The sequence below is a fragment of the Nomascus leucogenys genome, chromosome 5, assembly GCF_006542625.1.
Source record: "Nomascus leucogenys isolate Asia chromosome 5, Asia_NLE_v1, whole genome shotgun sequence".
Taxonomy (NCBI): Eukaryota; Metazoa; Chordata; class Mammalia; order Primates; family Hylobatidae; genus Nomascus; species Nomascus leucogenys.
Window position 1 is genome coordinate 104,276,118 of NC_044385.1, and position 18,459 is coordinate 104,294,576.

At 46.8% G+C, this 18,459-nt stretch overlaps 1 protein-coding gene across 1 annotated transcript; it reads right to left on the reverse strand.

Moving 5' to 3' along the window:
* Positions 1-9,585: 9,585 nt before the first annotated feature.
* On the reverse strand, positions 9,586-14,062 carry POU4F1 (POU class 4 homeobox 1). The gene is made up of 2 exons (XM_030813528.1): positions 13,712-14,062; positions 9,586-13,056 (listed from the first exon to the last, which is right to left on the reverse strand). The coding sequence occupies exons 1-2, from the start codon at positions 13,832-13,834 to the stop codon at positions 11,914-11,916; spliced, it is 1,266 nt and encodes a 421-aa protein (XP_030669388.1). The 5' UTR covers positions 13,835-14,062; the 3' UTR covers positions 9,586-11,913.
* Between the last annotated feature and the right edge of the window lie 4,397 nt (positions 14,063-18,459).

Below are 18,459 nucleotides of genomic sequence, written 5' to 3' on the forward strand. Positions count from 1 at the left end.
TTTATTCTATGTGTGACTTCCTTATTGTAGTGGAATAGTGACTCAATTTTCATTTGACTGTTTTGGAGCCAGCCAAGAATCCATTCCTTACACCTTCTTCTCTTATTCTGCGATTTTTCAGTTATAGTTTGGTTCCCTCTAGTTCATGGAACTGCTTATTTTGCAGGGACAAATCTATATTTCATTTTAAGAATTCGTCTGATCAAGGGCTTGAAACAATTTATCTTTGTAGATAGAAATTTGTTCTTTGGGTATCCAGGCACAAACCGCTAGAGGCAATAAAGTGGTGCCAGATTTTTATCCTAGATTTTATTTAAGTACAATAATAATTCCACTCTGTAAAATAAGTTGTCCATCCAGGCTTCTCTCCCAGTTTGCCATATATCTCTCCCATATATGCATGTACTGCTAATTTGTACAAATGTTTTACCTGTGCTGGGTTCTAAATCATCTATTGCATTGGTTGCTTTCCTGATAAATAAACTGGGACATCCAAAATTACGAGCCATCTAATAGTAACAGAATTCACTAAGTAGAACGAAATGTTTCATAATTATTTTGCCACTCCCCACGATTAAATAATAAATTGTGAAAATGAAGCTCTTCTATTAGGGAGGGGGATGTCATTCTCTTTTCTTCTTCCTTTTAAAATACTGAGTAGTATCTTCAGTCTAACAATACATCTGTTTACAGTTTGCCTGAACTTGTTTCTGAATTTATATTTCAATATGCTCTTTAGGATGCAAAATTCCTGTCAAATTAAAGAGTGCTCATGTCTTGCCCGCTTCTAGCAAATCACTTGCAGCACCTAATAAATCCAGCTGGGGTTCCTTCCATGGCCTGATGCTGCTGAAATCATTATTGTCCTGCCTTGTTTCATGTCAGAGGCCTCTTCGCCTCATCTGTCATGAAACCAATTTCACTTTATTTACATCCATTTGCTAGTTTAATTACTGTGCTGATGAATAGCCTGAAGGAATTAAGTTACGAGTCTTTGGAAACCCAAAGCGACAGATATATGGGCTACCTTTTAACTACAGGGAAAGAAATGAAGGCTAGTGGCATGCACCAAAATTTAAAGATAATAAGTGTTTCTCCCTACCTGCTACTGTTGAAATTCAGGATGATTCTTTCTTTATGTATTCATCATCTCCTGGATGAAATATAGTGCTTTAGAATCTGTCATATTTACAGATTGACTGCAGTTCTCTACAACACAATTTTCTATTTTTAAAATGTCTTTTTTTTTTTTTTTACTGAAAGAGTCACAGAAAATTTACTAGCCAAATGCAGTGGTGTTTTTAATTAAGTGGTGTTTTTAATTAAAAACACCTATCAATATTAACCTGTCCCTGTAACTGAGCACTGACTTCTATATAAAGACAAACAGGTTCCCTTGTGAAAATAAAGAATATTTAATACCTCCCATCTAATACATAGTACAAAGTACTCCACTTTTATACTGTAAATATTGTAATAGATCGCACTATATAATTTTTGTTTCTTATTGAATACAATTTCACACTTATCTTTTTTCATGTAATCTTGCACTTTCTAACACAATTATCTTCTTTAATGTATTTTTGAATTATAAAAACATTCTGCTGCCTGTCTCTTTTACATGTCCAATACAATAGAGCACTATCAGTCTTTGTTAATGACACAGGGCTTATGGGGTGGGTTAATAATCTGTGTTCTCAATATATACAAGTAGTCAACATTTACATACGTATTTTTTAAACCTAAGATCAATAAACTTTTCAGTAATTCTATTATCTTACAAATTAACTACTGCAGTGTAAGCCTACTAATTATGACAATATTAAAAAGTCATTTTCAAGGGTATTCTTTCTTAAATGCTATCAATAATTATAGATTTTTAAACTTAAAATTGATAGTCCAGAAGTTAATTATTCTTGTGGCCCATCATCACTTACTGCCAATTAAAACAATAAGTAAATATGCTTGAATTGACTTTTTATTTTATATTTTCTCTATCCTCAGGTAGCATTGCACATGAAAAGAATGTAACTTTTAAATCCAAGAACCTATATGTTTTCCTTTCATTGCTCTGTTTCTGATATAGGTCTGACATGTTAAAATCTGTACTTCCATTTGATTTCTCTAACAAGAATTAGTTTAAGACACATGACAAATATGGTCATTATTTCAAGAAAGAATTCAAATATTTTTCTTACACACTTAGTATACTTATTCATGCCCTCTCCATGCTGAGTATATAATTACATCTAATATTGTGCAAACTTTCTAAGCTAGTTATTTAACTGAAAACAATTTTAAACACTCAAAGGCAACAGATATTACTAAACAACAAAGAAATGAACAACATGGAACTTTTAATGTTTTCTCATTTCTTCTCCTTCTAAAAAAATTAAGTACTATTTTCCATCCTGCATATTTTGCAGTTTCATTTATCATAAAGCCAGCCTAAAGGAAGAAACAAAAATCTTAACACATTACATTTACTCTCAGAAGAACTAAAAAAAGTGAAAACTCTACATACAGATACATATTAATAATTATATATTCATTACAAATCCCCCAGGCACCTCCCTCCATGACCTTCTTGCATCCCCTAAACATACAATTTCCGTATTCTCCTCCCACTACTTTTAATAAAGCATATTTACCAAACAATGTACATAACAAAAATAACTTTTGTGACAACAGAGTCTTGCCTATAGAAGTTTTGCAATAAAGCAAACCCAAATAAGATCTTTCAGGTAAAATATCCATCTATTTCAGTAGAACCAAATGCTATGCTAATTACTTAGTAGACATTTATGAACAGTCTTTAACTCGACAGCAAAGAAATTTTATTGATGGAGCCTTCTTTAGATATTTTTATTCATTTTTATTTTAAAAATGAAGACGTGAGTTTTAAATGCTTTTTCTTTTCCCCTCCTCCGCCCCCATCTCTCTCATTCTCCCCCCTTCTGAAGACCCTCTCTTTCCTCTCCAGCTCTTTTTGATTAATAGATCCATGTGGCTAACGGCCTGACATATGGTGTGCGAAGCAGCTTGAGATAGTACCTTAGGCATCCCCTACGGCCATTAACATATTAGGGGCTTATGTGCAGTCAGACAGTCAGACCTCATCGAGAGCCAGCATTTTCAGAAAGGCTGAACCCCAGAGCTGTTTGATAGAGAGTTTCAATAATGCACCACTCTTCAATTTTAAGGGAGTTGCTCCTGGTGCTGAAACACTGGGACAGAACCAGAATAAAGTTTAGCAATAAGACTCAGTTGCATTCAACAGCAACAGTAAAAAATGTGCTTACATCTGTTTGTATATGGATATGCACGTGGAGGCACAGCTTCAAGCTCACAAACATACACCAGCTCCTGAGTATTATCAGTAAACAGGCAACGTCAGCTGCCTGGATTTATTTTGTTTAAAGATTTATTTTGCTTAAAGTCTTCTTTATACCTAGAATACTAGCATTGCAATAACAGTTCAGTTACTGATAGAGGAGATTTAAAAAGCAAAAACAAAACACAGCATCATATTTAAGAAAGACACTGCTCTGAATCATGTAGTTTGATTTTTTCTCTAGTAGAAGAAATTAGGTGCATTTTTACATCTCTCGTAGCCTCAAAACAAGAAAAACAAGAGGAAAGTAATGAAAATTTAACGTTAAAGAATGTGATCGTGTTTTAAATGCATTTACAGGTCAAATCCATGGAGGTAATCAATCTTATTCTGAAAAATTTGAAAGTTTACAAACAAAAAGTCTTGACAACTCTGAAAGGTGGGAAAAAAAACTCTAGGATAGGGGTAGTGCTGTGTGTGTGTGTGTGTGTGTGTGTGTGCGCGCGCGCGCTCACGTGTGTATTTGTATATATATTATTTGTATATATAGTATATAAATTTGGGATGAGGGAAATGACATTCAAAATCAAAGCATATATCACACCTGAAGGTTATTTAATTCACTTTAACCTCGTAACTGAAGCTTGAAATTCGCTTTGCCCATGTTCTTCTCCTTCCAGACTCCTGCTGACAAACCACTGCACCCCTTTTGAACTGTACTCTAGCTGTTTGCTTGGCAAATAAATGCTGTTCCGCCCTATTAAACCTTTAGGTAGTTTCATCTTCAGATTTCTCAAATATAGGACTAATAAGGAGGTGCTTTGATGCTGTTTTACTTTCAAACTATAGCCCCGAGGCGTTAAAACATGCAAAAGGTAACTGGAAAAGTAAATTGCCACGAGCAAGGCGCACCCTCCCTTTCAAAACCGCTCCAACCTTCTGAGTGCACTGCGTGGAAGCCGAAAATCCCCCTGTTCCTGTGCAGAACCACGTCCCGTTGACAGCCCCTGGGGTTCTGAACCGGTGCTACATTACCAGGGGAGTGAGGAGAAAGGAGGCACTTTTAAGTTTAAAAGCCCTGGAATCCCTTGGGAGAAGGGAAAGACTGAGGTAGGGACCGGAAAGATTTACAGAAGTTGATTCTGGGCAAACAAATATCAGGTGAAGATTAGGAACCTGCAGCTTGCTTAAGCAGCCAGTATTAAAACTTTTGCATAAGGCGTGGCAGTGGTGCGCGAGACAGCCCGCTTCTGGGCTCTAAGGCTGATTTCAAGCCTCCGGTTCAGATTACACTTTGGAAAGAAGACCTCAGCGCGCACTCCCGCGTCGAATACAATGGACTCCCTCTCCCCACAGCCAACACATACACACACACACACACACACACACACACACACACACACACACACACACACACAATGCCTTAGTTTAACATAAGCAAATGAAACAATTGAAACGTATCTGTTTTATTTAAAACTGGGATGAAAGCGTCTGTCGCTCAAAGGCGCCACAGTCCATCACATTAAGATAAATTTTCAGAAGAAACGCAAGCCCTAGGGAAATACCTCTGCCCAGAGTCAAATGGATCCTACCTGCTTTTTTAAATGCCTACATTTCCATTGCTAACTCATACAACACATTTTACGATTGTGCAAAGTGCAGGACAGTTGAGCCCCAATGTCACCCTCAGAGCTCCTTGTCACATTCAGCTTCTTTTTCTTTCTCTTTCTTTCATCACAACGCTATGGTGAAGTCACATAAGTGATCAAAATTAACATAAATCATTATTAGTTATTAGGATTTGCTCTAAATTACACTGTGAATATTGTACCAGCCCCATCTGCCGCCCCTGCTCTCGCAGCAATAGATTGCAGATAAAATAAATGTCCTTACCCCATTAGAAGGTTCCTGTCACTGTAGCCAAAAGCCAAACAAAAGCAATAAATACCGGGCTTTTTCTCTCCACTATTCAGCTGTGACTCTTTTCATCAGCTCTTCCTCTAGAAAAGCTCAATAGCTGCCTGAAAATATTGCATTTTATATCACCAAAGGGCGATTAATATTGCATTAACTGTATTTAACATTTTTTAAGCGCGAGTAATCTACATGAGTTAGTTTTCGGTTAGTAAGGACAGGGGGTATCAGAACTACTGCAGACCACCTAAGATATCCGTACGATTGTATTATTTGTCTCACACGTAGTTATATATATATATATATATTTAGAGTGTACCGCGATGTTTGAAGTGGAAGAGGCCGTGCTAATGGTCTGCTTAAAGTATTCTGACACTGTCTGGAGACAACCAGGTCTCTGCCTTCATTAAATGTTTATTGTCAACATTTGATGGGGGCAGGGAGAAGGAGAAACTGGTTTAAGTGAATTTCCACGGCTGGAAATTGACAAACTTTGTTTTATTCTAATCTATGTCTACAAAAGTTTGTATATATTATACTGCACTGAGGCCAGGCGTAAGAGTTATCAAACAAACTTGTGTTTGTAATTCCTTTTACCTGATCAATGCGAGGAGTCTCTTCCTCCACCACTCCTTTTGAGAACTTTCCTTCCACGCTTTTTTTTTTTCCTCAATCTGAAAGCAGCTATCTTTCGCCAGTGAGGCTTGGGGAGGGGACTGGGACACGGGCGCTTCTTCTCCCCAGCCCTTGGTTCGCGGGAGCAGGATGCTGGTCTCAACACTAGGGCCATGTCAGCTTCTCACCGAACCGAGATTTTCAACTTCAGCTTTGCGATTCAGGATTCCACTTGCATTCCCCAGGACGAAAGCCTAGCGGCCAGGCTGCATTTCGCCCCGGGCATAAATCCCTGCCGGATAAATTCAAATCTGTAGCAGGGTTTTGGTAATATGCACCTTAGCAACAAAACAAAAGCCAACCTCGTAGGCCTTCCAGTTCTTTTTAAAACGTGTACGGCAGTTGTGAAAGTTTTGTGGTGCTTAAGGAGACTGTTGACTTATGCAACTGGAGAGAGGGTTTTTTCAACCGCTTTGGGATATTGGTCCGTCCCTTTTCTCTCAGAACGTCCTCAAGGGCACGTAAGAGTTGGAGGGGACCTCCCGGAGCGCCTAATTTTGAGCCGCGGAACTTCCGCCTACCTCTCCGACGGGACCAGGCGCGCGCCAATACGCATGTGCGGGCTCTGCGCGCTCTCCGCGCGCAGCGTGCGCGCCTCTTCCTTCCCGGCTCCCCGCGGTGCGCACCCGCTGGCCACTCTGCGCACGCGCGCCGGATGCCCCGGCCTAGAGCAGTTAACCTCGGGTTCTCCCGGGCACAGCCGAATCCACGCCAGGGCCCGCAGGCCGGTGGCTGTTCTGCAGTCCGAGCGGAGCTGCGACCTCGGGCAGCTGGAAGCCTGTGGGCTGCTGCTTCTCCAGGCAGGCGGCGGAGGGATGCAGGCAGGATGAGCGGCGGTCCCTTCGCCGCCACCCGGAGAACCGCGGCTGGTGCCCTTGAAGGCGCTGGGATGCCTGGGTTGGGTGGGTGGGTGAACGAGAACCCTGCGTGAGTGAGGGGAGGGCGGGTCCCCTCCTGGCTTCAAATTCAACCCAATCAGCTCTGCGGATGGTTTGAAACTACACACGCCGACCCACCCGCCCCGAAGTCTGAAAGTTATGCCCAGGAGAACTGCGAGCTGCGGAGTGCAGCTGGAGAGGGAGCTGCCCCACGAGGCGGCTTCCAGAATAACTCCCGGAGTCGGAACAGCGCTGGGCTGCTGAAGTTTGCAGCCTCCGGATCCGCGCCCCGCCCTGCAGATCCACCGGATTTCGGGGAGGGAATCGGGGAGCTGCCTGTCCTCCCGTAAACCTGACTTGACAACAATTACGAAAGTTTTAAATTAGCTCCTTGTTATAATTCATTTTATTTCCAGAACTTTCCGACCATAAATTATTCAAAGAGTAAGCCAACCCAAGTGGGGCGGCCGCGCGCCTTCCCCACACGCGCCGGGCTGGCTCTGGCCGCTCAGCTCACCCGATACCCCGTGAGCCAGCCCCGCGCCAGAAGCCGCGGTGGCAGGAAGGTTTGATCAAACATTAAATAACCTAATGTTTGCGACAAGGCTTATCTCGCAAGTGGAAAAGAGGACCTCGTGAGAATTAGAATTCGGCTGCTATTTTAAAAAATCAATTAAGCTTGCGGTCTTTTTTGAAACAGCTCGAAAGGACTGCGTGGCTGTCATCGTGGCGCTAAGACTGAGATGGCAATAACACCGATGGCAGAACTGTACTAGTATTAATTGTCATCACCTTAATCATCCCGCTGGCCACCAAGGCCGTTCGAATGGGGTGGGAAACGCTAGTTTTAGCCAGGATCAGAAGCCCCAGTTCCAACTTCACCGACGAAAAGCTGCGAAAGCCTATCAACGTGAAAGATGAGTAGGGATACTTCACGCAGGTGCCAGGTGCGATCGATCAGGAGAGGAGAGGCCGGGGCGGCGGGGCAGAGGCAGAGGGCAGGGCTCACTGAATGAGTCCTGCGGGCTTGGGGGTGCCCTGTTCTCTCACGTGCGCTGCCACGTGTAGGAGGAACCGGACAGAAGTAGTCTCAGTATCACAAGAAAACAAAAATCGATGCAATCACGGCAGTGGGTGCCTACAGTTTATGAAAGTGTAATCGAAGTCGAGAGCAATTTCAGAACACGCATTAAACAAAAATTATTCAGAAGTTAGTTGATGGGTCTTGAGGACATAATTTTTTTAGACCTACAGAAGGAACAGGACCTGGAGCTAGAACTGGGGAAAAGAGGAAATTTAAGACAAACGGATGGCATAAATGTGGCAGATACTTTAATGCTTATTTGTCTTTTGCTTTTCGTATTCCACCCCCGCCGCCGCCTGGATTTCCTGAGAAGCTGAAATGCAAACGGAGCCCAATTATCCCACTCTCTCAAACTTATTTTGAGATTATTCTTTAAAAGAATCCGAGACACATATTTTATCATATTCACCCCAGAACTGGTGGAGGAATCCGCTTAGAGTGAACTTCTCTTCAGAACTAGAAAACTTTGAAAGGCCAAACTATCACTGATTGACACCCAGTTCAATGATAGTTTGGCCTCTTCAGGAGGTCCCTTTTTGTTTGTTTTTTCATGGATTGATAGTTAAAGGCGTCTTAGAATAGTCTTACTACTCCTTCAAGCCATATATAGATTCATTTACCAGAAAGCAAAGCATTTTTTTTGTTTTGCAGTTTCCTACTACATAAAATAGGAAATTCATTTTCATGATGTTTTATTAACATAATACTCTTATTTTTACTTGGTAAGGGTTTTATTTAAAGCAAATCCTTAAATTCTTAATACCTACATTGATCATTATTATATAATACACATGTATTTGCCTGCAACATTTCTGCTTGAGGCAGACTTTAAACAAACAAAACACCCTTTGTAAATCTTTTCATTTGTTCGGTCCTGTTTTTCCAACAATGAAATCCAGTCATACCTTTCTATAAAATAAAGGGTTTTTTACAAATGCATTTTATTTAAAACTGATGATGTTTCAAGTCAATAACAACAAAAACAAATCAACTTTTTATGGAAGAGCTCTATGTTTAAAAATACCTCTAGTGCTTTTTTTTTTTTTTTAACATTAACAACTGTTTAAAATCACAGCTTTTAAAATGTACTATTCTTTTTGAACATCAAGTGTTTCGCTTCACAGATTTGCCGGTGAAATTAAAAAGATTTGGCTATAATAAGATGACTTCAGATGACATAATCTCAGCTCTTAAGAAACTTTGTACATTTGGCATCTGATCTAGTCCCAAGTCACCAAGAAATAGAGGCTCTCTAGTCACTCTGGAGCAGTAGGTGGCACACTAAATGTTTTAAAATGTATTACCCTCCAAAGAAAAGCCATTCAGTTACTAGGTATTTTTAGGCTAGAATATCACATCTAAACCTCCAAATTCCTCTGTCCCTGACCCTAAATTTAAATGTTTTTTGGTGCCTGGTTATTTATTGGTTTTCACCACTCTGGATCAAGTGCTGTGGTTTAAGAGTTTCTGCAGTTAAAAAATAATAACTTTTATAAACACAGGCAACTAATATAGAATTCATTTTATTTAGAGCACCACTTTTCACGAGTTATCTGAAAGTGAATTCTGATTCAGCAAAAAAATACATCATTCTCAATCTCTCCCCTTTTCATCCCCCTTCAACACCCTCCCCTCCCCCCATTTCTTTGTGTTTTCTTTTTGTTTGGTTGGTTGGGGGTTTTTTTGGCTATATTGTCTCATTTGTTGAAAGGTTCTACCAGGACCTGGCCCAGTATAAACACAAAAATGCACCCAAATCATAAAACTGCTCTTCTTTCAGTTATGTTTTATTTGTAAGTGTACTGGGACACATCCCCCTGTTGTATTTTGGCGCACAGAATTGGTTCTGATAGAAGTAGGGGAGGGGAAAGGTAAAAGAGAAAAGACATAACCAAGGAGAAAGCTCAGCAGACATACATGGACAGGTAGATCAATCCGTGAGACATTTCGGGATGAACACTGGCAGTCTGTTACCACTGTGTGAATGTGTGCATTAAATAAAATATTTACAATAATCTTTTTTCCTTTTCCTTTGAATACAAGAATATGACAAAAATGTTGTGTTTTCAGTGGAAACAGGCAATAGACTGTGAAATCGCACTATCCACAAAACGGTCTACCAGAAAGCTAGCCCAGTTTAGTGCTCAGTTTCAAATGCATAGAATGTTTGCCCTGCAAACAATGATATACAACATAATTAAATAAATAATGCCTAACCAGAGTGAGACCTAATTGTGTTTCTTTCCACACCTTTCAGATCATGCATGATTTCAGTCTTGCTAATCGGCAGGTTTTTTTTTCTTTTCTCACTTGTTCTGTTTTCAATGTTTTAGTTGTCATTAAAGGATGGTAACAAACTATCTCTACGAGAGATCCAAAGAGTATCTTGTACACAAAGCAGGCATTTTACCTAACCACCTTCAACTATCTTAATTTTTTAAAATCCACCAGCAGCTTGTAAGGTACCTGATTATTACTATGAAATACTATACATGATTTTATATTTGGGAGACTGGTAGTGCAAATTAAAGTTCTTGCTACCCAACATTTATCCCCAGTAATAAATGACTCTTGAATAATAAGAACAAGTAAAAGGAAACACAGTTGTTCTGTTTTCCCCCAACATGCAGACCTCTTTGAAACAAATGGGGATGGGGGCACTTTAAATCTGTCTTCCTCTTTTCTGGGATTTAGGTGATTTTCTCACAGCCAAGTCCTACCGCAAAAGAAAGCAGGAACTTCTCAACATTTCTATAATTTCATGTTCTCCAAGAGAGGAAGAAAGGGGACCTCGAAGAGCAAGATGAGTCTCGCTCAGTGGAGAAAACAGGAGAGAGTATCTCTCCTAATAACTTTCACCCCATCAGTCTATTTGAATCAACAGGAAAAATCAGTAGTTTAAACCTCTCTAAAAAATAAAAATAAAAAATAAAACTGAAAGGGCAAGTTAAAGTTCTATGAGTGGGAAAAGCTTATTTTGAAATTGTCTAAAACTAGATCTTCAACGTAAGAGGAAAAAAAGAACTGTTGTTAAAATTGTTCCACTTTCCTAGAATGATATCTCGAAGCTCCAGAATTCTGCTTTTTAGTTAGCTCAAAGAATATGCCCCTCTCTCCAAAGACCCCCACCCCACCAGGACCAGGCCACCAGAGTTTAGGCAGGGCCACGGGAAACTTGGATTCCACCTAAGCAAGTAGCCAGGCTTCCCCTGACCCTCTCTTTTCAGGTGTGCTCCCACTCACTTCCCGGGATTGGAGAGCAGCCATTGGCGTCTCATTGGAACGGAGGAAATAAAGAGAATATGGATGGGGTGGAGGTGAGAATTAGAGGGAAAAATTAAACATGCAGACAGAACAACTAGCTTTGATACCTAGAACTTCAACTTCTAGCTCGTTTGGTTTTCGTTTTTCGACTCAGTTCGTGTGTCTAAGTTTGGGGAGGTGGTAATAATGGTGGTGCTTTTTTCTCTTCCATGGGGGAAAATGAAGCTGCAGATTATGGCTCCCCGGAGTTAAAATTTCTAAAGCATTTTCCTTTGCTTTTGTTCTGTTTTGTTTTAGTTTGTCTTTATTTGTCTAGTTTTTGGTGGTTGGTAGGTTTGTTTTTGTACATAGTTCCTTGGTCCCCAGAATATTTAGGTAAGTGTCTCTGGTCAGAAACAGTCCATTTTCCTACCCTTCCCACGTCTCCCCCCACCCAAACCCCAGAACCATCCTGCTCCTTAAAACCCCTGCTCGGGTCTCCGCTTTCCTTCCCCCGACTCCCCACTCTCCCGAATGCTCCCCCCCTTCTCCCCTACCCTATACTCCAATCTCCACACCCAGCACCCCAGTCCTCAAGGCTGGGGGACAGCAAAGGCAGGAAAATCAGAGAGAGGGTGGAGGAAAGAGAGAGAGGAGGGACTCCCCAAACGCAGGCAGGATAACGGACACTCCAAATCCGAGGGGAGGCAAGCAGAGGGAAGTCCCCCCAAAAATGCCTCCTCAGCTCCCCACTCTGTCCCCCCCCCCGACACCTCCCAGCCCCCTCAGTAAGTGGCAGAGAATTTCATCCGCTTCTGCTTCTGTCTCTGGTTGCAAAACCACACCCGCACCACGTTCTTTTTGAGGTCCAGTTTCTCGGCGATGGCGGCGATCTTCTCGGACGAGGGCCGGGGCTGCACGGCGAAGTAGGCCTCGAGGGAGCGCTTCTCGGGCGCGGCGATGGAAGTCCGCTTGCGCTTCTTCTCGCCGCCGTTGAAGAGCTCGGGCTTGTTCATTTTCTCGCGCTGGGCGCCCTCGGCCTCCTCGAGCCACGCCTGCAGGATGGGCTTGAGCGCGATCATGTTGTTGTGCGAGAGCGTGAGCGACTCGAACCTGCAGATGGTGCTCTGGCTGAGTGAGCCCACGCCCGGGATCTTGAGGTTGGCCAGCGCCGAGCCCACGTCGGCCTGCGTCACGCCCAGCTTGATGCGCCGCTGCTTGAAGCGCTCGGCGAACGCCTCGAGCTCGCGCGGGTCCGTGTCCGAGTCGCAGATGGACGCCAGGCCCGCCGCGCCCACCACGGCCGCCGCCGCCGACGCCGCTGCCACCTGCCCGGCCGCCGCCGCCGCCGCCGCCGCTGCCGCGCCGTGGTGCGCCGCCGCCGCCACCAGCCCGGGGTGCGGCAGCCCGGACGGCATGTTCATGGCGGCCGCCGCCGCGGGGTGCGACAGGTGGCCCAGGCTGTGCATATGCGGGTGAGGGTGCGCGGAGCCGCCCAGGAGCCCGCCGCCCGGGCCGCCGCCGCCGCCCCCCGGGCCGCCACCGCCGCCGCCGCCCCCGGGGCCGCCGCCGCCCGGGCCGCCGCCGCCGCCCGGGCCGCCACCGCCCCCCGGGCCGTCGTGGGCGCCGCCGCCGCCGCCCGCCGCGCCCGCGCCGCCCGCGCCGGCCATGAGCGCGAGCGACGGCGAGGAGATGTGGTCCAGCAGATCGCCGGGTTCGAGCGCCTGGTGGTGGTGGTGGTGGTGGTGGTGGTGCGCCAGCGGCACCGTGGAAGTGGACGTGCACGGCACGCTGTTCATCGTGTGGTACGTGGCGTCCGGCTTGAAAGGATGGCTCTTGCCCTGGGACACGGCGATGTCCACGGCCGCCAGCGCCTCGGCCCGCGCCAGCAGCGTCTCGTCCAGGCTGGCGAAGAGGTTGCTCTGCAGCTGCAGGCGACACAAACCAAACCAAAAAAACCACAAAACCAAAAGAGCAAAACAAAACAACAGAAACACACACACAAGCCGGAAAGCACAGCATGCGAAGGGCAAACACAAAGCAACCAAAATAACAACGGGTTTGGGGGCAGTGGAGAGCGGGAAAGACGGAGAGGGGGTATATTGGCGACCAGGCAGGGGGCAGACGAGAAGGGATGGGAGCGTGGAGAGGGGGACAGAAGTAGGGAGAAAGGGGGACACAGGAACACATTCCGGGAACGGGCGTGGGAGACGAAAAAGAAGGGGGAAAAGAAGAAGAAATGGAAATGTAACTCGCAGCTGGGGACCCGTGTCACACACCCGAGCACGCACAGAGACCGCCTTTCTGAGGCGTGAAATTAACAGAGAAAGTAGAGGGAAGTCGAGAATCCTGGCCCCAGCGCTTCCCACTCCGATCGCAGGCGCCTGACGCGGAGGCAGAGGCAGACAGGAACACGACATTAAGCGCCGCCGGACAAAACGTGCCTCACAGCAGGATTGCTCTACACCCCCTGCCCGCAGTTCCCCGCACCAGGACCTGCACACACCAGCCCCCGACATGCAGCGTTTCGGAGACGGGGAGGGGCGGGCGCGCGGGCCGGGGCCGCAGGCGTGGGGCGCTTACCGGCGGCGTGGGCAGGCAGGCCCGCCGGATGGCCTCGGAGCTGGAGTGCAGCGACGGGTACTTGTGCTCAGGGAGGGTGGGATGCATGGCAAAGTGTGGCTGCTTGCTGTTCATGGACATCATCGTGGCGGCTTGGCATGTATATCCACAAACACTCCGAAAGTCCGCGGGAAAGTGCGTACGCCGGCTCACCCGGCCTCCCTTCGGAGGCTGCAGCCGCGGCGGTCGCGGCGGCTGGCGGCGGCCGCCCCGCGGGCTGCTGCTGCTGCTCCTGCTGCTGCCGGGCGCTCCCTCTGACCGCGCAGAGCGCCGCGCGCCGGCCTCGCGGTCCCGCTTCTCCGAGAGCTCTAACCCCGCGCGCCGACGGGATGCACTCCTCTTACACCTGAGCCCCACTTCTCGCGGCCGTCCCGGGGAGCTCTCGCGAGAGCTCGCGGCCCCACCGCGCTGACAGGCATCAGCTGTCTCCGTCTGTCTGGCGCGCGCTCTCCTTCTCGGCGGCCCCGTGCGTCTGCGCGCGCGCGCGCTCGTCCGGCCGCGACCAGCGCGTGGGAGCCGCTCTTATAGTGACCACCAGCAAGGACAGCGCAGGTGATGCACCTGTAGCTACCCGGGCATGCGCACTGCCCGCCTCACCTTTCCCACCGTGGTCTGGAAAGATCAGAAGGTCCAGCTATTGTCTAAGGGTGGGCACCTTTTAGAAGAAAAAAGACGAGATGCGCACTCCCCTCTGTGTGTGTGTGTGTGTGTGTGTGTGTGTGTGTGTGTGTGTGTGTGTGTGTTTCTTCCCCTGATCGCAAGCCTTGAATATATGCGCATTACTTAGGCATTCCTCCTCTTCGGGATGCCTAACAAGCTGTTATATAATGTATACAGCTGGACATTTGTATGTTAAATTATGCCCGCGCATTCCTCTGTATACAGTATAAATAACAACACAGAAATGCAGAAGGTGCTGTCTTTTGCTGCAAGAACCTGTTTCTTTAAAGGTTCATAAATAGGTTCCTGGAGAATAATCGCGGTGACAGACATTTGTTTGAAGCAGTCAGACGCTATTGATTTCCATATAATTTAATTTCCTCCGCATACTTTTTTTGTTGTTGTTGTGAATATAACTGTGTCAGGCACCGCCAGTGACAGCCACTTAGGAGCCACAAGGAGCGTGTGCTTTCTACTCGGGAAAAGCTGTTGAAATGAAATTGTGCATTTCTCTTATTGTTTGTCTCCTTCAACCGTGTACAAACCCACGTTTCAAACGAGCTCCGGGTGATCTAAGGCTTCTAGTAATCAAAAGGAAAAAACAGTTAACAGGGTGTAGTTGGGATCCTTCCTCCCCTCAGCGTACACACACACACACACACACACACACACACACACACACACAGTTTATGCTGGGAACTTCAGGAAAACTGCTTCAGAGAAAAGGGAGTAAGATGTTGAAAAGAGAACTTTCTTTTCCCTTCCATCGTTTTGGCTTTTTGCCTCATATCTCTGCTTGCTTATATATATTTTTTTCAATAGGAGACAGATCAAACTAACTTATAGGAAAGCTTGATTCAAAAATATTAAATCAAGCCAATTTGAAAGAACGGGTGCAAGCTCTGGTCCAGTTTTTAAATTTTTAAAAAATTATTGTGAAATTAAGACCTAAAAAGAATAAATCAATTAGCCAACCTGTTATGTGGCCCTTATGTGGCAGCAGATCAAGAGACTCCCAGGGGAGCCACAGCTCAGGTGCCAAAGTCCCCAGGGAAGGAGCACTTGCTCGCGGTGATAATAACCTAACAGCCCAGATGTTATCACATCTGCGGTAAGAGAGCTGGAGAGCAGCAAGGGGCTGCTTATGGAAAGCAGAGATCAGATAAATAATCTTTCTGTTCTCTCCCACACCAAGGAGATCTGTATTTCCACCAAAGAGCAGATCTCATTTCTATAAACCTAAATTTGCGTTCCCGTGGATTTTATCTTTCCTCTGCACAAACGCATGTGTATTTAGGATACCCACTCACCTACTCAGATTCCAAGAAGAGCCCACAGGCGTCACCATGGCTTTTTCTTTCTTTCTTTTCATGTTCCCCCCCACCCCCTCCCTTCCTTCTAGCTCCAGAGGGAAGTGAGAAGGATGTTCACTTGCTGGTGAGACAAGGAGCTGGTTCCATCCATTATGCAGTCCCCTGGGAGCGCTAAATGCAACTTTATCTCAACGGGGAGTGCACGATGAGCAGGACGTCGCTAGAGGGAAAGAGTGAGTCCTACGGTAGTCATCACACCGGGAGTCCGGGCTTAACCTAATCCTTCCTGACACCCCTGGTGGCCGTTCCCTGCGCTGTCTCTTGAGGGGAAAGAAAAGGCCTCCACAGAGGGTGAGGGCCTGGAGCCTGCCCCTCCCCTCTCAAGGAAGCGCTGGTCTTTAGGGACCCTGAAGGGTACAGGGGCCACAGAAAGGCAAACAGTATAGGTTTGTGGCCGGGTGGGGCCTCTGAGAGCCAGGTGAGCTCCTGAGTACCCAACAGGCACGTCGGTTCACCCTCCAACCCTGGGAGCCTTCCATTAAACCCAGAGGAGAGATGCCGTCTTAGCCTGAAGTTAGGAGTTAGTCCCACCAAGATTTCCTTCCCTGTTTACCTCTCTTTCGACAATAGGAATACCCCACCTTGGGGTGAGGCCAGATCTTTGCTCGGGGTATTGGGTGTTTTGATGGGACCAGAAACATGAGGGCTATGGGTACAATCCTCCCTCCCCTCCCACCATGGAAAGGAAGCCCATCTAGGATACATCTATCTTCACTATAGCACTTAGGGCGGGGTTTGTAACAGGAAAAGTACCCCACCAAACAACACATGTGTGTAGGAAGGAAGAGAGGCCAGTTTCGGGTAGCCTGGGGGAGAGGTGGTGGCCTAGGGGCTGTTCGACAATCCAGGGCTGGTTGGAGATTGCAGGAAGAGCCCTGGGTGGGTGGGGGAGGTGTCTACATTCTCCTTAAAAAGGAGGGGTGTGTCTTCCCCAGGCAGAGCTGTGAATTTTGATTCCAGCCTGTTCTTTTTCAAGAGCCAATTATTTCACTCCTCCCTCATTAACTTGCTACCTTATCTTCCTTCCTCAAATGTTTGCTGAGCAGTAGTCCGGCCCAGTACAAGACACTGGAGATAAAATGAGGTATACAATATGAGTACCTGCCCTGCAGGAGGTGACACTGTATGTGCATGGGGCAGCCACGGATAAAAGGCATCTATGACCCAGGTATAACCGGTGTGATGAGAGGGATGTGTATAGAAATATGGGGCGGGTGATGCCTGGACAGTTATCATGCCTCATCCTTGTTGGTTCTCAGTCCCAGGCTAAAGAATAGGGCATGCTGGCACATCTGCAGGCAGTTCCCTGGACCATATCAAGCCTATCCCTACTTTCCTCCTGATGCATAAAAGGAAAGGGTGGTGGGCTTGGGCTCAGCTCACCCATATGTCACTGTTTTGTTTTCCTGGTTTGGCAACTGCTGTAACTCGTTGGCCCGTGCCTGTGCTAATGATACCCACATGGGGTCTGAGCCTTGGCATAGATTCCTGGGCAATTTTTTTTCCTTCTTATTTAGTGACCAACACAGATCTCCTCCTCCTCCTCATCTCATAGCTTTGCATTTTATCAAGAGAAGGATAATGAATGCACAGCTATTGATTTCCAAGGAATTTCCGCCCCCAGGGACAGGGAGTCTATCATCTGGATCAGAGACACATTTCTTTCCCTCATTAATTAATTTTCTCCTCCTCCTTTGGCAGGCCTCACTTCCCGTTTCCTTTGGCAGCGCCCTTTTCCCGACCTAAGGGAGCAGACCTTCGTTGATTGGAGTGAGGACTGGGGGGAGAGGTTTTGTGCGAGGATCCGCACTGTCTGGGGTGAACGCTCCTCACCTTTGACCTGAACCGCCACCTTCCCATCCTCCACTTCTGGAGAGCGCGCCTGATAGCTGCTGCCCAACTGGGCACTGACTTCCTCCTTCCAACAGGGTGCGGAGAAAGTTAGTATTTGACTCCGCAGCCACTACTCGCCCCACCTTCTCACCTCCGGGGTGTTGAACCCGAGTTGTCTGTCGGGGTTTAGGGACTCAGGATCGGGTCTGAGGGACGTCGACATAAGTGCGTGGAGGTAGTGAGTATACAGGGTAGGGGGCCGGGCCCCTCGCTCCTTCTGGAAACCGGAGTTCTGGCCCCACCTGCAGGCCCGGCCACCTCGGGTTCTGGTGGCCGAAGCCGGAGCTGTGTTCCTCGCAGACTCGGGGAGCCACATTGTGCGTAGGCAATTGTTTAGTTTGAAAGGAGGCACATTTCACCACGCAGCCAGCTCCCCGCATGCAGGAGAAGCCCCCAGGGCCCAGGGTCGGCTGGCTTTAGAGGCCACTTAGGTTGTTTTAAGCACGTGTGAAAGGGCAGACAGCAGGGGAGCAGGATATGGGTAAGAGCTTCGGGTCTCGGAACAGGGGCTGCCCTTGGGCTGTCCCGGCGCCCTGGGCTCTGACACTGAAAGGTGGAATGGAGGAAGGAATGGAGAAAGGACGGTGGAACTTTCGCTTCTCCTCTGGGCCGCCTTCCCAGAGTCATGCCTCAGCTGCTTTGATCCCAGTGTCGCGCATCTTGGTCCGCTACCTCCCGGGCGATGGCTACTGGGCACCTCGCTGGCCTCACTGGGGGCCATCCCGGGCAGTGGCCCTGCCCTCCGAGGCCCGTGGGACCCAGCCCAGAGCTGAGGTTGGAGTT

Coding starts and splice junctions, on each gene's coding strand:
- POU4F1 (XM_030813528.1), bottom strand. CDS start 13,834: ATGATGTCCATGAACAGCAAGCAGCCACACTTTGCCATGCATCCCACC. Junction 13,057..13,711: donor CCTGCCTGCCCACGCCGCCG/GTAAGCGCCCCA, acceptor TGTCGCCTGCAG/CTGCAGAGCAACCTCTTCGC.